The 16,070-nt window shown below is 41.2% G+C and overlaps 1 protein-coding gene across 12 annotated transcripts in view; it reads left to right on the top strand.

The window, feature by feature from the left end:
• The first annotated feature begins 9,977 nt into the window (after positions 1–9,977).
• Positions 9,978–16,070, top strand: part of LOC115180350 (protein phosphatase 1 regulatory subunit 12A) — a 69,292-nt gene continuing 63,199 nt past the window's right edge. For 9 of the 12 annotated variants that reach the window (XM_029742378.1, XM_029742375.1, XM_029742380.1 and 6 more), the window contains exon 1: positions 9,979–10,335. In XM_029742378.1, coding sequence (XP_029598238.1) covers positions 10,099–10,335 — 237 coding nt within the window. In that variant the 5' untranslated portion in view covers positions 9,979–10,098. Of the gene's footprint in view, positions 10,336–16,070 lie in introns of all 12 variants that reach the window. The other 3 variants (XM_029742373.1, XM_029742381.1, XM_029742371.1) reach the window with 1 other exon arrangement.

Raw genomic sequence — 16,070 nt, 5'->3', positions numbered from 1 at the left:
CAAACAGAACGCAACAGTCATATAACTCATGTGGTTAGATGATGAATCACATGGTTGCCCCAGGGAGCAAATTACCACTGTTAGACAAGCAGAGGGGCTATGGCGGTTGTGGTGACTGACTACAGACAGGACCTGGCAGGTTGGGAAGTACAGGCCAGAAGGAGGGGCGGTGGAGAGTGAATATTAATTCACCTTGGGGGCCGTATGATCTACTGTTTCTCTGCTGAGGCATCCAATCAGAAGCCTGTAACAAATTAGCACCATGATGTCTCAGAAGGCCTTGGCTGTAAGATAGAGCTTGGCTCTGTATTTCACCCACAGATGGTTTCTTGGTGGTACTCTACCTGCCTCGTGGAGAGAGACAATTCACTGCCATGCTTGGCTCTGCCTGTATCACAGACTTTGTCTTCTATATTCCGTTCAAGCTACCAATGATCCCTGCAAATTTTATTACAAGCAAATGGATTTACTGTGTTTGACGTGACATCATTGTTACATAATGAATGGTTGGATCTTTATAATCTAACCCGTGGGAAAGGTGTAGCTGTTCAGTCTCACATACAGTATGGTGCTGTATGTTATGTATAGTAAGCATAAACCGATGACAGTAAGGTGTTTAGGTAGGAGAGGGGCCCTGCTTTAAGGTTGATATACAATTTCTCCACTATTGGCTTGACAATCAACATTTGAAAGCAGAAGCAAGAACTTTTGAAGGTGATTTTGACACACATTTGACACATTTTCTAGTGTGTGTTTATTCGGTAGGATAATTTCATTGAGTTTGAGCACCTTGAGCACATTGAGAAGAACAATACGCAGACGCTGACAGATTGTCAGTGTTCCAATACAAACACTACAGATATCAATGCCGTCCAACACACGTACCTTGAACTCACTCACACAGTCCATCACATCACTGGGAGGTCTGCTCCCTGCAATGCCCAGCAGCAGCTTACACATCACTTTCCACTACTAGCTCTCCTGATATCAGCACATAAAACCATTTTAGCCATCATCCTGACACCACAGACATTTGGCGTGCTCCACCTCCCTGTGACTAAACACAAAAGACCTCCCTCCAGGATCTCCTGATGGCTGTTTGCACCATAGACTTTGGTTCGAGGGGTGGCCAGTAAATCAGGACGAACTGGGCCTGATCCCTTCTCTGTGTATCTTGGCCTCCCTCTGGTTCTCCTGGCCTAGAGATCCTCCACGCCTCAGCGTCGGTCCTACCAGGAGGCTGATTTATGCTCTGAGTCTGCAGAAATCAATTACTGTTAAGTCTGTCCTCATTATTATTAAAAAAAGATGTAAAAAAGACCTAGATGGTAAATATAAAGATCCAATCTATGTAAAAAACTGGAGGCCTCTTACACTTCAATAGCAGCTACCTCTCAGAGAGTTTTGAAATTTCAAGAGGAGTTAAAGAAGGGTGTCCTCTGTCACCATATCTATTTGTTACGGCCATCGAAATGCTAGCTATTAAAATCACATTAAATAACAATGTTAGAGGATTTCAAATCCAAGGCTTAAAAACAAAGTTATCTATGTAGGCCGATGATTCAAGTTTTACATTTAACATTTACATTTAAGTCATTTAGCAGACGCTCTTATCCAGAGCGACTTACAAATTGGTGCATTCACCTTATGATATCCAGTGGAATATTAAGTCAGCAAGCTAGATCCCTGCGTTGTCTCATTGAAGCTCTAGATTACTTTTCTGGACTCTCTGGACTTAAACCTAATTATGTGTACAATATTACGTATTGAATCTTTAAAAAATACTACTTTTACATTACACTGCAGTTTACCTATAAAATGGGTTGACGGTGAAGTAGACAATACTTGGTGTTCATATCACAAGATATATAAATTATCTCTCCACAATGAATTTCGATAGAAAACTAGTAAAAATAGACAAAATCCTGCAACCATGGAGAGCAAAATGCTTGTCTATTTATGGGAAAATTGCACTGATTAACTCCTTAGTCATATCTCAATTTAGTCACTTACTTATGGCGCTGCTTACTCCTGATGATTTGTTTTTCAAATCATATGAGCAGAAAATATTTTGCTCTATCTGGGACGCTTAACCAGACAAGATAAAGCGTTCCAATCTATATAATGAATATGAACTCGGTGGGTTGAGATTATTAAATATAAAAGCACTAAACATATCTCTAAAAGCTTCACTTATACAAACGTTTTACTTGAACCCTAAATTGTTGTCAAGTAGATTACTAAGAAAAGCTCATCCACTGTTTAAAAATTGCCTTTTTGCCTTTGTGCAGATTGCCATGTCTCATTTTCAAATTAATTGAAAATTAAACCTTTTTCAAAGTATCTCTCTTATTCAAACAAGCATTGCAGAGCTGATTACAATTTCAATTTCATTCCCCTGAAAAGATAAAACAAATATTACAACAAATATTATGGCTGAACTCAAATATGCTGGTTGATAGAAGACCTGTATTTATGTAAAATATGTTTGAAAAGTGTATTTTGTTTTTAAATGAAAAATAAATAAATTGGAATGGTAGATTTATGTCTTTCATGGAGTTCTCAGAATTGAATGGGAAGGTCTGCTCAATCAAAGATTAGAACCAATTGATTATATCATTACACCAAAAATGGAGGATGCAGGTGGCAGCGGGAGGTGATAGGGAACTGGTCTACCTGCCCAATATGAAGGATCCAAACTGGCGGAGGAATAAAATGAGCATAAATAGGAAAGTATACCAGTTTCATTTGAGGACCAGGATGTTGACAGCTGTGCCATACAGATTGTAAAATAGTTGGGAAGAGATTTTTGATACACCGATTCCATGGTATAGGGTGTAGGAGTTCAAGACTTGCCACCAACAAAACGTTGAATATTTGGGGCATGCAATCATCGCAGCTCTGCAGATTTTGTTGTGAGGATTCATAATCAATATACCATTTGTTTTGGTTTTGACCTCAGGTAGTCTGTTTCTGGTCTCAGGTTCTGGAATGGCTGAAAAAGCTTAACATTAATCTAAAATTGACCCTAGAAATAGCATTGTTGGGAGACCTGGAGAGACCTGGTCAGTCAATTTCTAACATACTAATACTCTTAGTAAAAGTATTTATCTTCAACTCGCAATCTGTGGATTGTATTTGATTAGATAGATTCAAATTGTATGTTAAACATCACAGCATTATTGAAAGATATACTGTATGGTGCTTAGAAATCCGAAGAGGGTGGCCAGGAGAGATAGGTGGGATGGGCCGAGGGAAGCTGAGGATTGGGATGTGGAATTGGAGACAAGTGGGAGTGGGATAAAATGGGCAGGGGATAAAATGACTGTCAATATTTGCCTGAGGCTGATGCCAAGCAGGTGTTTGTACGCGTGTACACATATATATACACACACACTCTCATTCAAACACACACACGTGCACATACATGGACACACACACACATACACACGTAAATAGTGCCATACATGCACTCAAACATACTCAGTTGGCCTTGCTGTTATGACTTTTGTTGTCCTTGATGTCTTTAGTTTTTTGCATTGTTGTTTTCTGTTTTCCTTTGTCTTTGTCTTTTTTTTTGGTTGTTGGTGCATTGGGGGACGGGGGCTTGAGGCGGAGGGGTCTTGGGGGTGAGGACTGGAATTATTTAAAAATATATTTTATTTTTTTCTTCTGGGTGGGGGAGCCTGTGGGGGGGTCTCGGATGGTTGAGGGGCAGCTGTTAGATGACTGAATGTAATGTAAATGTTCAGCGGCTTCACTGCAAGTAGATTGTATGTTTTAATTTTCAATAAAAAAAAACAACAACATAAAAACGAAACAAAAAAAGTCTGTCCTCGCCAGTGGTGTAAAGTACTTAAGTAAAACTACTTTAAAGTACCACTTAAGTACTTTTGGGGGGGTATCTGTACTTTACTTTGCTATTTATACAGTTGAAGTTGGAAGTTTACATACATTTAGGTTGGAGTCATTAAAACTTGTTTTTCAACCACTCCACAAATGTCTTGTTAACTAACTATAGTTTTGGCAAGTCGGTTAGGACATCTACTTTGTGCATGACACAAGTAATTTTTCCAACAATTGTTAACAGACAGATTATTTCACTTATAATTCACTGTATCACAATTCCAGTGGGTCAGAAGTGTACATACTCTAAGTTGACTGTGCCTTTAAACAGTTTTGAAAATTCCAGAAAATGATGTCATGGCCTTAGAAGCTTCTGATAGGCTAATTGACATAATTTGAGTCAATTGGAGGTGTACCTGTGGATGTATTTCAAGGCCTACCTTCAAACTCAGTGCCTCTTCGATTGACATCATGGGAAAATCTAAAGAAATCAGCCAAGACATCAGAAAATTGTTTTTAGACCTTCACAAGTCTGGTTCATCCTCGGGAGCAATGTCCAAACGCCTGACGGCAACATGTTCATCTGTACAAACAATAGTACGCAAGTATAAACACCATGGGACCACGCAGCCATCATACCGCTCAGGAAGGAGACGCGTTCTGTCTCCTAGAGATGAACGTACTTTGGTGCGAAAAGTGCAAATCAATCCCAGAACAACAGCAAAGGACCTTGTGAAGATGCTGGAGGAAACCGGTACAAAAGTATCTATATCCACAGTAAAATGAGTCCTATATCGACATAACCTGAAAGTCCGCTCAGCAAGGAAGAAGCCACTGCTCCAAAACTGCCATAAAAAAGCCAGACTACAGTTTGCAACTGCACATGGGGACAAAGATCGTACTTTTTGGAGAAATGTCCTCTGGTCTGATGAAACATAAATAGAACTGTTTGGCCATAATGACCATCGTTATGTTTGGAGGAAAAACGGGGAGCCTTGCAAGCCGAAGAACACCATCCCAACCGTGAAGCACGGTGGTGGCAGCATCATGTTGTTGGGATGCTTTGCTGCAGGAGGGACTGGTGCACTTCACAAAATAGATGGCATCATGAGGTAGGAAAATTATGTGGACATGTTGAAGCAATATCTCAAGACATCAGTCAGGAAGTTAAAGCTTGGTCGCAAATGGGTCTTCCAAATGGACAATGACCCCAAGCACACTTCCAAAGTTGTGGCAAAATGGCTTAAGGACATCAAAGTCAAGGTATTGGAGTGGCCATCACAAAGCCCTGACCTCAATCCTATAGAACATTTGTGGGCAGAACTGAAAAAGCGTGTGAGAGCAAGGAGGCCTACAAACCTGACTCAGTTACACCAGCTCTGTCAGGAGGAATGGGCCACCTTATTGTGGGAAGCTTGTGGAAGGCTACCCAAAACATTTGACCCAGGTTAAACAATTTAAAGGCAATGCTGCCAAATACTAATTGAGTGTATGTAAACTTCTGACCCACTGGAGAATGTGATGAAAGAAACAAAATCTGAAATAAACCATTCTCTCTATTATTCTGACATTTCACATTCTTAAAATAAAGTAGTGATCCTAACTGACTTAAGACAGGGAATTTTTACTAGGATTAAATGTCAGGAATTGTGAAACTGAATTTAAATGTATTTGGCTACGGTGTGTGTAAACTTCTGACTTCAACTGTATGTTTGACAACTTTTACTCTTATTTCACTACATTCCTAAAGAAAATATTGTACTTTTTACTCCATACATTTTCCCTGACAACCCAAAGTACTCGTTACATTTTGAATGCTTAGCAGGGCAGGAACATTGTGAAATTCACATACTTATCAAGAGAACCAGTGGTCATCCCTACTGCCTATGGTCTGGCAAACTCACTAAACACAAATGTATCTTTGTAAATTATGTCTGAGTTTTGGAGTGTCCCCCTGGCAATCCGTATATTTTAAAAACAAGAAAATGGTGCTGTCTGATTAATATCAGGAATTTGAAATGTTTTATACTTTTACTTCTATTTTTGATACTTAAGTATATTTTAGTAATTACATTTACTTTTGATACTTAAGTATTTTTGAATCCAAAAAAGTTTAGACTTTTACTCAAGTAGTATTGTACTGTGTGACTTTAACTTTTACTTGAGTAACTTTCTATTAAGGTATCTATACTTTTACTCAGGTATGACAATTGGGTACTTTTTCCACCACTGGTCCTTGCTGGACGTCCACTGGGTCTGATGGAGGGACCAGGGTTGGGAAAAGAAGTGGCAGCCGGTTGTATCTACAGAGGAGATCTCTCTCTCGTCAACCCTTCTGTCCTCACAGTTGTCGGTCTGTCTTGAGGTTTAACTCATGTGGGTGGAGCTGTGTAAATGTTTTGGATCATTTCTTTGCTTGGATGGCTTTTTGGCTGACGTTGTCAGATTTTGTCAGATTGTCCAAAGTCAGGCGGGTTTATCGCACAACAACATCTCCGATACTGCTGACAGATACTAGAGGGTTCCATTAACAAATGAAGCATCGTGTCAAGCAACGTTACAGAAGATTAACTAAAGCAGCCTATAATGGGCAACCAACTTAAGAAACATGTATCTGTATCACTATTATCCCCACTTGTTTTATACACAGGGATGTTCTAGATTTAATGTAGGAAATAAATTACTTTGAGATCCAGGAGCCGTTCCCACCAGAATTAGCAGGACAATTAGATCAACAATTATTGCACTCAAACCCATAAACACTATCATTATGAACATGACAGTAAATGGCACTTCCATTTAAATAGTGTTGTGGCATGCTCCATGACGACTGCCTAGGAACTGGCCTCTAGAAATAACTCCACAACCAGCATACAAGGAAGCAAAACCACACCCCTGCGACGTACACATGGGCATCTGCCAAAAATAACGCTCGGTGGTGCCAAAATAAAAACCACTCTTCGCCAGTCCACCTTGCATTCAGTCAGGGCTAAGTCTGGACCACCCCAGAGGCTGAGTCCACTAGACATTCCTTTCACTTCAAATGCTCCCATCAAATCATTCCAGGTACTGGTTTGTGGTAAAGGTGCTTTATATTGCTCTTTGGTGTGCATTGTGCCTCTGTTATGAAAAGGAACACAAATAGGACACAAATACACAGACTATGTCTACCACAGGTGGCTGGTGGCATCTTAAGGGGTGGCAGGTAGCCTAGTGGTTAGAGTGTTGGGCCAATAACCGAAAGGTTGCTAGATCAAATCCCAGAGCTGACAAGGTAAAAATATGTTGTTCTGCTCCCGAACAAGGTAGTTAACCTACTGTTCCTAGGCCATCATTGTAAATAAGAATTTGTTCTTAACTGACTTGCCTAGTGAATAAATCCATTCCAGCCATTGTTATGAGCTGTCCTCCCCTCAGCAGCCTCCTGTTATGTATGTTTATACCACAGGAGGTTCATGACACCTTAATTGGGGAGGACATGCTCATGGTAATAGCTGGAGTGGAATGGTATCAAATGCCATTGCATTTACCCCTCAGCAGCCTCCACTGGTTTATACCTGATATAACCATCCGACACAAAAATAAAGTGCATGTCTCTTGTAAAGGTATTTTCCCCTTACAAAACACACACACAAACACTACTGAGAGACATAGCAGTCCCTTGGGTTTCCACCCTTGGGTTTCCAATCCAATTTGAGGCCAAGGAGGAAGTCAATAGTTTCCTTTAGATAAGTTGTTGTTGCACACTGGTCACTAAATGTTTTCCTATCGACCCACAGTGCTTCAAAGCACCCATGGTAAAAGGCTTCTACTTGTCTCTCTCATATCTAATGTAATTATTTCCATGGACTGGCCAGCTAATGTTTCATGGACAATAGTCTCTCTCTCCATAATGGCTCCTCTGAAGGAGTGGCACAGCTGACACAGATGGGCACAAACTAGGTAAACATACTAATATCCTGCTACTACAGTGAAACTACCACAGAGATAGTTAAGTAGAAAATAGAGACATACTTGTTCAACTAGTGGTTGTTTTGTAAACAAGCTATTGAAAATTGAAAGTCTGATTAAGTGACCATGGTCACATTTCATTTAAAGGCCCAGTTGAAAATTCTTTGGGATGTAATTTGATCTGGCCTCACAAATAACTCTAAATGTAAACACAATGTAATAGCACCACATCCTTGATGAATAAAAGGCTCCGAAAATCATTTTGATAAGACATGCATTTAACTGGCCTGTGTTCTACAGTATGTGGCCTACCTGTTGGCTGATATTGGCTCTGCAACATCAATTTCACTTTTTTTTTCTGAGACCTTGGCATGCAATGCTCAATGTGCTACCTTAAAAAATCTGCAAGTTCTACTTTTGGGGATTGTGCCCTTTTATACCATTTTACCACTGTTGGTAAAACATAAACCCCCTTGCCTATTTCTATTGCCAATGTTCTTTAATTGTTATTGTCTTCCTCTGGTAATTTCATATGAATAGGGATGATGTTCTTTGAACATTATTAATAAACAGCTGAAAAAAAGAATGAAAGAGCTATGTTTACAAATCTAAGAAATTGCCATCACACTGCACACTGCCCTATCCCATCTGTACAAAAGGAATACCTGTGTAAGAATGCTGTTCATTGACTACAGCTCAGCGTTCAACACCATAGTACCCTCCAATCTCATCATCAAGCTGGAGGCCCTGGGTCTCAACCCCGCCCTGTGCAATTGGGTCCTGGACTTTCTGATGGGCCGCCCCCAGGTGGTGAAGGTAGGAAACAACTTCTCCACTTCGATGACCCTCAACACAGGGGCCCCACAAGGGTGCATGCTCAGCCCTCTCCTGTACTCCCTGTTCACCCATGACTGCGTGGCCATGCACGCCTCCAACTCAATCGTCAAGTTTGCAGATGACACAACAGTAGTGGGCTTGATTGCCAACAACGACGAGACAGTCTACAGGGAGGAGGTGACGGCTCTCGGAGTGTGGTGTCAGGAAAACAACCTCTCACTCAACGTCAACAAAACAAAGGAGATGATCGTGGACTTCAGAAAATAAATGAATCTCCCTATTCACATCGAAGGGACAGCAGTGGAGAAGGTGGAAAGTTTTAAGTTCCTTGGTGTACACATCACAGACAAACTGAAATGGTCCACCCACACAGACAGTGTGGTGAAGAAGGTGCAAAAGCATCTCTTCAACCTCAGGAGGCTGAAGAAATTTGTCTTGTCACCCAAAACCCTGACAAACTTTTATAGATGCACAATCGAGAGCATCTTATCGGGCTGTATCACAGCCTGGTACGGCAATTGCACCGCCTTGTGCGGGTGCGGTCTGCACAATGCATCACCAGGGGCAAACTACCTGCCCTCCATGACACCTACAGCACCCGATGTCACAGGAAGGCCAAAAAGATCATCAAGGACATCAACCACCCGAGCCACTGCCTGTTCACACCGCTACCATCCAGAAGGCGAGGTCAATACAGGTGCATCAAAGCTGGGACCGAGAGACTAAAAAACAGCTTCAATCTCAAGGCCATCAGACTGCTAAACAGCAATCACTAACTCAGAGAGGCTGCTGCCTACATTGAGACCCAACCACTGGCCACTTTAATAAATGGATCACTAGTCACTTTATACAATGCCACCCTAAATAATGCCACTTTAATAATGTTTACATATCTTACATTACTCATATCACATGTATATACTGTATTGTATACCATCTATTGCACCTTGCCTGTGCTGTTCGGACATCGCTGATCCATATACTTACATGTACATATTCTCCTTCACCCCTTTAGATTTTTGTGTATTAGGTAGTTGTTGGGGATTGTTAGATTACTTGTTAGATATTACTGCACTGTTGACAAATACAATTTTCTTTTATTTTAAATAAAATACCTATTTTCTCAAATGTTTTGACTTAGTCATCATAAAAACCCTTGAAAAAAACTGGAAGCAATCCTGATAGAACTCACAATGAATAAAATAGAAATTATGCTGGTCTCATTGTTCTTATTTATGATAATACATGATAACATAATGTAAAACCTCCTTTTCCCTTCATCTGCTGATGGTGACGTTATACTGCAGATCCTGAGGTGACGTTGCCTTGTCTCGCGAGCTTATGGAAAACAAATCCAGACGCTCTCACAGCCCCCCCTTCCCACGCCCCAGTGCGCTGTGGGATAGTGGCACTATAAAGTATATCCTCTCTCGGAGAAAGATAAGAAGCCCGAGACAGGAGGGGATGAAGATGGCGGACGCCAAGCAAAAAAGGAACGAACAGTTGAAACGGTGGTTAGGGTCGGAGACAGACATCGAGCCTCCTATTCTGAAAAAGAAGAAGACGAAGGTGAAGTTCGACGATGGCGCCGTGTTTTTGGCTGCCTGCTCAAGCGGCGATACCGAGGAGGTGCTCCGAATGATTGACCGGGGTGCTGACATCAACTACGCCAATGTAGACGGTCTGACTGCCCTCCACCAGGTTTGTATTTTACAACTATAAGCCTAGACACTTCCCATACAATAGCACGACAACCGTATGTCTTGCCAAAGATGGTAGCAAACCTTACCTCCTGCCACAGTAATGGAGAATGGAGTTATTCCTACCGGAGCTCAGTCTGTTTACCTAGCACGCCCGTCTTTTTTTTATTTTTTTTTAGACGAGACAGGGCCATTTCATTTGTTGGGCTGTGTTGATTGAATTGGATCAGAAGCGAAGGGGTGGATAAACTCTTAAAATATCTGATTGGTAGCTATCCTGTTTGAGCTAGCTAGGTATGTTTAAATGCATTCGTAGCTTAACTAATGTTATATGGATTGTTAGCTATTTGGTATTCGTTTATCAGCAACTGATTCAAACATCCAATAGTCAGGAAGAATGACGTTGGCTTGCTTGCTAACATTTAACCAGCCACTTGGGTGGTGCAGTTAGCATAGCTAATTAACGTCAGCCAGTTACAGGCACAGCCCAGATCTGTGCAAACCATTATTGGAACTGATCTGCCGCCCTGCTCTGGCTAACCTGTGTAAGCTATGAAAGATAGTTTAACTCCATATTGTTGTTTAACAAATACTCAATTATTAGTCGTTGGCGAGGTTAAAACTGCAGCCAATTGTGTTATTGGAGTCAATAAGAAGTACCGAAAAGTAACTTTTTTTTTTGTAAGTTGATAGCTAGCTTGCTACAAGTTGGCTAGCTGGCTAACTAACGTTAGCTAACCTGTGGAAAGAACGTTTAACTAGCCAGTGCAGTGGCACTGTTCCTTTCCAAGCATAAGCTTGACTGCAGTCGGTCGGCAGTAAAACTCCATTCAAATTAAATTCAGATGTCAGCTTGGATCACGTCGAAGCTGGAACATGCAGCAATATTTTACAATATGTTTAGCTACAGTAGCTATGCCGCAGGTGAGGAATTCACACAAATTACTGTCTTGTCTGACATTAAGATAGTCCCTGACAAGTAGTACATGTCTCTTAATTAGGGCTGTATTTGAATAAAAATTGACGTTATTTGACGGTATATTATGTTTTTTAATAATACAAGTTCTAAATTTGCTTTGAGTAGTAAGTGACCCTTGGATGGCAACACATACATTCTAAGTGATTTCAATGGGTCTTTCTCCATTCTGATTGTTTTATACTGTTCAATTCAACTTAAACCCCAAAAATGTAATTTTCATAAATGTCTGCATTTAAGATAATTTCTACACTGCCACATAGGGCTGTGCGATATGGGCAAGCAATCTGGGCCTTATTTTTAACCAAATGTTGCAATTTGATTTGGGATTTAGAGCAAAACACTTGGGTTAACTGTTGGAATCATGGAAATAGAATGTCTATTCTAATTATATAGTTAGAATATAATAGTGGGCACTTTTAATAGTGTTTAACATGACAATGAATTAAAATGACAGGGTAGGAACCAAAGTGTTGATAGGTGTTTCCTAAGGGACCCTATAATCTTTGGCTACATTTAATGTTTTCTCTAAGCTCTTTCATGCAGCTAAAATATTCTTGCTTTGCGTATTCCTCTTTAATTTAGAAAATACTGTTGCACAAACAACATGCTGATTTAGGTCTACACTGTCAATGGTATTATCAGGCTGTATAGCTAATTACACTTGCTCTTACTCAGTACATTTATTAGCTAGCGATTTAGCATTAGCGGCTAACAAGATTTAGGAACAACTTGCTAAGAAAAGACAAACTAGCTGTTTGCAGATGTAAGAAACGCAAGCTAATAGTGTATTTATAGAATGCTAGTAGATTTATATTAAGAAGCAAAGTGAAAACTGCATCGTTGTCATCAACATTGTTGCATATGCTGCATTGACCATGCAGACTGAACACAAGTGTCTCGTGGTCGAGGAACAACAAATGTGCTCCTTGAGTGACAGGAGCCGGGGCAAGTCTGTGTAGCATAGAGGGATGACTCAAGTAGCGAAGTAAACTATAAAAATGGACGTTACACACATACCTATCACATTTAACAAAACAAACATTCAAATACTGTTATAGACGGTAAAGTAAAAACCCAAACTGGTCCGTGCATCAATACTGGTATATCGCAAAAAACACTATACCGCCCAGCCCTACTCTTAATTAGCCGTTCTTTAGGGTGACTGAGTTGGTCTTCCTTTCAACTGGAATTAGTCAGCCCCCTGCACTGCGCAGGCTCACTGGGTGAAAACATTGCCTTTTTTTGGACCGGAGTCCACTCCAGGGACAAGCAGAGTGAGGAAAGCATTTGCGACGCAGTATTTGAGACCTAACCATGTCTGGAGAGACTTGGAGCAGCTTTGTTTATGTTCCAGCATGTGATCCTTGGCTTCAGGGTCTTGGAAAAGAGTTGAAGGCGATATAGGGATTGGCGTTTAGCGTGCTAATCCTAGGATTTCAGGAAGGTCAGGCTGATGTTGGTTTGCTCAAATCAACAGAGATTTGGTTTAGGGATATGCACTGTTATTTGAATATCTGAATGGATGTTGGTATTAGAATACTTTTGAGTATTCATTTTAGGGCCCAAAAAATGTGTAGGCCTATTTTAACACAAAGAATTTTCTAAATGTAAAATATCCATGTGACGTTGTTACATGCAAGAATATACCATGACATTTCAAATTATGCATTTAATAAAAACAAACCGTCATAAAAACTACAATGAAAGTTCTCCCCATAAAAAAGACTGGTAGCGTTCAGGTGTTTGTTGGCCAATCAAAGCGGCTCAATGGATAGTGAGTTCACTATTGCAATGCAAGATGGAATACAATTATGTGATTAAAAGTTAGCGAAATGAGTAGGTTACTACGAGCAACCAACAGGTAGGCAGTTGGGGGGAGAGTGCAAAATGTGGCCTCAATTAGCCTAGCTAGCTATTGTTGGCTAGCTTAGCTTCTCTAGGCTACTCCAGTCAAGATGGGCACTCTTATATGGGATGATAAATAACATTGTGGCTTTTACAAGCTAGGTAGTCTTGGCTGTAGACGAGTAGCGTCGCTCTCTGCCTCAGTCTGCTGATTCCCATCTCACCGACAGCTCCTCGTACAGCAGTGCTCAAGTGAATTTAAAAAAATAAAATGCATCTATTTCAGATATCCGGATATCCGACAAATCTAATTTGATTGGACACGTGCTGAATACAACTTCCCCAATAACGCAGTTAAAAAAAAAAGTAAACATTTTTGCTGTTAAAAATATCTTGATACTATTTGAATAGTGACATTTTTGCTAACCCCCATCTAATGTGGCTCAGTCTGGGTTGCCTCTGTTTGTTTTGGTTGCCACGTTAATTGTCCCTGATTGCTTTGCTAATCATTATCCACATTGGGGAATCTCTGCCTTCAAGGAGTAGGGCCAATTGGCTTAGAGAATCAGTTGTCAGAATGAATGGTTAATGACTCTCCCAGAGTGGGATGGACTCCCCTCCTATTAGCAGGAGGCCAGTAGTGGTAATGCACCCTAGTCCTGGTCTTGAATGGAACTAAACCAAACAGTCTAAGTCAATTCTCCCCAATAAGCCACTATCCATCCCCCATTCATTGTAAATAAGCCTCATATTTTCATTGTTCCCTAACAAGTCTTCTACGGAAACGTCTTTATTGGGTGTATAGGATTAGTAGTCATCTGCCTGTGGTTTGACTAGCCTCTTTATTAATAGAGTCAAACATGGTGCCACGATTCACCACTACTGTAATAATTGGCTTAGTTGTGAGACTACGGTGTCTTTAACATGACTCTAATGCTGCTACCACGCAGGTACCCGAGTGACCACTGACCAGCCAGGCAGTGTAGGCTAATTGACATGGTAGAGTGGCAAGTCTCCTTTCAGTTGCAGCTGTAGAGCTGTTATTTTATCTGCAACACTTGTTTATTGGGGTTGTCGGGTGCTGATGACATCAGCGGCCATTGACATGCCCTGAACCATGTCCCTTCCTGGTGACAAGGCAGTGACCTCTAGCTTTGATTGTAACAATTCTTTACAAGGAGGGTCACTCACTCCTCCTTGGGTGCAGTGACTGCACTGCACTCCCGCCACTTCTGAGTGCCAGGTTATAAATACCACCTGCACCAGTTCTTCTCAGTATAGATTGGTTTGTGAAGATGATTCTAAGTTTGGGTATGAGTCACTGCCACACATACTCTGGACCGCTTAGCTTTGTACTGGAGGCCTGGCATGCATTTGGAGTTTGTGGACAGTCTGGCTTGAAAGGGTTTGTCTGTGTAGAACAGAGATCACCTACTAGTCACGGAACAATGGCCGCTGATGTTCACCTTTTGTTGTGAATGACCACCACTGTTCTTAACTATGGACCTGGAGGACTAGGCCTATTTGATTTGAGACGTTGTTAATCTGAATCGGGTGTGTTAAGGCTTCCGCATGCTACCAGTTCGGAATAGTTGTGATAATATATGCACAAACATTTTGTGATGTTTTGGACTTCAGTGAGGGTTTTTTTGGCTGTTTGGGCACTTTATTTGAAAAAATAAAAATAAAAAAAATTCCTGGAGGTAAGTTGAAGCCGAAGACTATGCCCCTTCGTCTGATTGGTCAACGGTAGGGATTCTTCAATAAAAGATTACTTGTTTTTTTTTTTTAATTCACATTTTTTTCCCCCATGAAATACTGAATCAAACATCTTAAATGAAAAACTGCGTGACTAAGACCTTGGCAAAAATGTCAAATTTGAGTTATCATAAAATTCTTAGATTAATTCTGAATAGTTGGCTATGGCATCTTAATGGACAAATGGTATTATTGCCACTTTCTAGGTTTTCAAAGCGAAAGTCTTTAAGGAAGTATGCGAGCACACTCGTTCGGCTACTTGAGTTTGACGAGGCACTAGCCGAACTGAAGCATGCTGACGTCTTTACTGCTGGGGGACAAGCCCTCACACCCTGCAGCCCTCTAGGACCACTGAGTAAATTTGTAAACCAGAATTGTAACGCTTTCCACACAGTTGCTCCCCAAAGGTGAGGGGTGTAGAGAAGGTACAGGGAGTTGTGAATGAGGGGGCAGGACTGGAGAAAGATGTTTGTAGATATGCACTGGATGGGTAGCATTCCGGCCCTGTCGTCCTGGCCCGTGCATTCCTCGCATGACAGTCGGTGGAAACCATGGCAAAGGGAGAGCAGAGCAGGCATTCCTCAGCTGTCACCTACTACACCCCACACACACACACAGTCCTACCCTCCTCTTTCTGCCCTGCCTGCCAGCCTCTCCCTAGGCGATGCCAGGACCCAGCTGACTGCTGCATACTGTGCCCTATCAAGGCAGGGCCTACACAGGGAAACAACAGGCGTATTCACCCATATCTGGCCTTTCTCTTGAGTCATCCACATTGTATATCATTGGTAATGCACTTAGTGTATGTAGTCTAGCTGGTACAGTTATTGTCAAAGGATTACATTTTTACTGGCTCATCAAAATAGGTTTTTGAAAGTTGTGGTTTTGACGTCACGGTGAAGGTTTTACGACATCATTGGGATAGGCTTGATAAAATGCCAACTGTTCACTTTTTTACCTTAACAACAGTTTACATTCCACGCCCTCACTATCGGTGTGTGAACTCTAACAATGTAACCATGGCAACGTCTCATGCCAAGTTGCTAGCGGCTTGGCGGCCGATTTGCGTACATACAGAGTTACATAACCACTGACTGAGCAGAGTAGCCAGCAGCAGTTTAGAATCACATGGACTGCAATTTTATTTTAATTTT

Source organism: Salmo trutta, chromosome 40 (genome assembly GCF_901001165.1).
Source record: "Salmo trutta chromosome 40, fSalTru1.1, whole genome shotgun sequence".
Lineage (NCBI taxonomy): Eukaryota > Metazoa > Chordata > Actinopteri > Salmoniformes > Salmonidae > Salmo > Salmo trutta.
The sequence above is the reverse complement of the archived record's forward strand: the minus strand, read 5'-3'. Positions and strand labels throughout refer to the sequence as shown.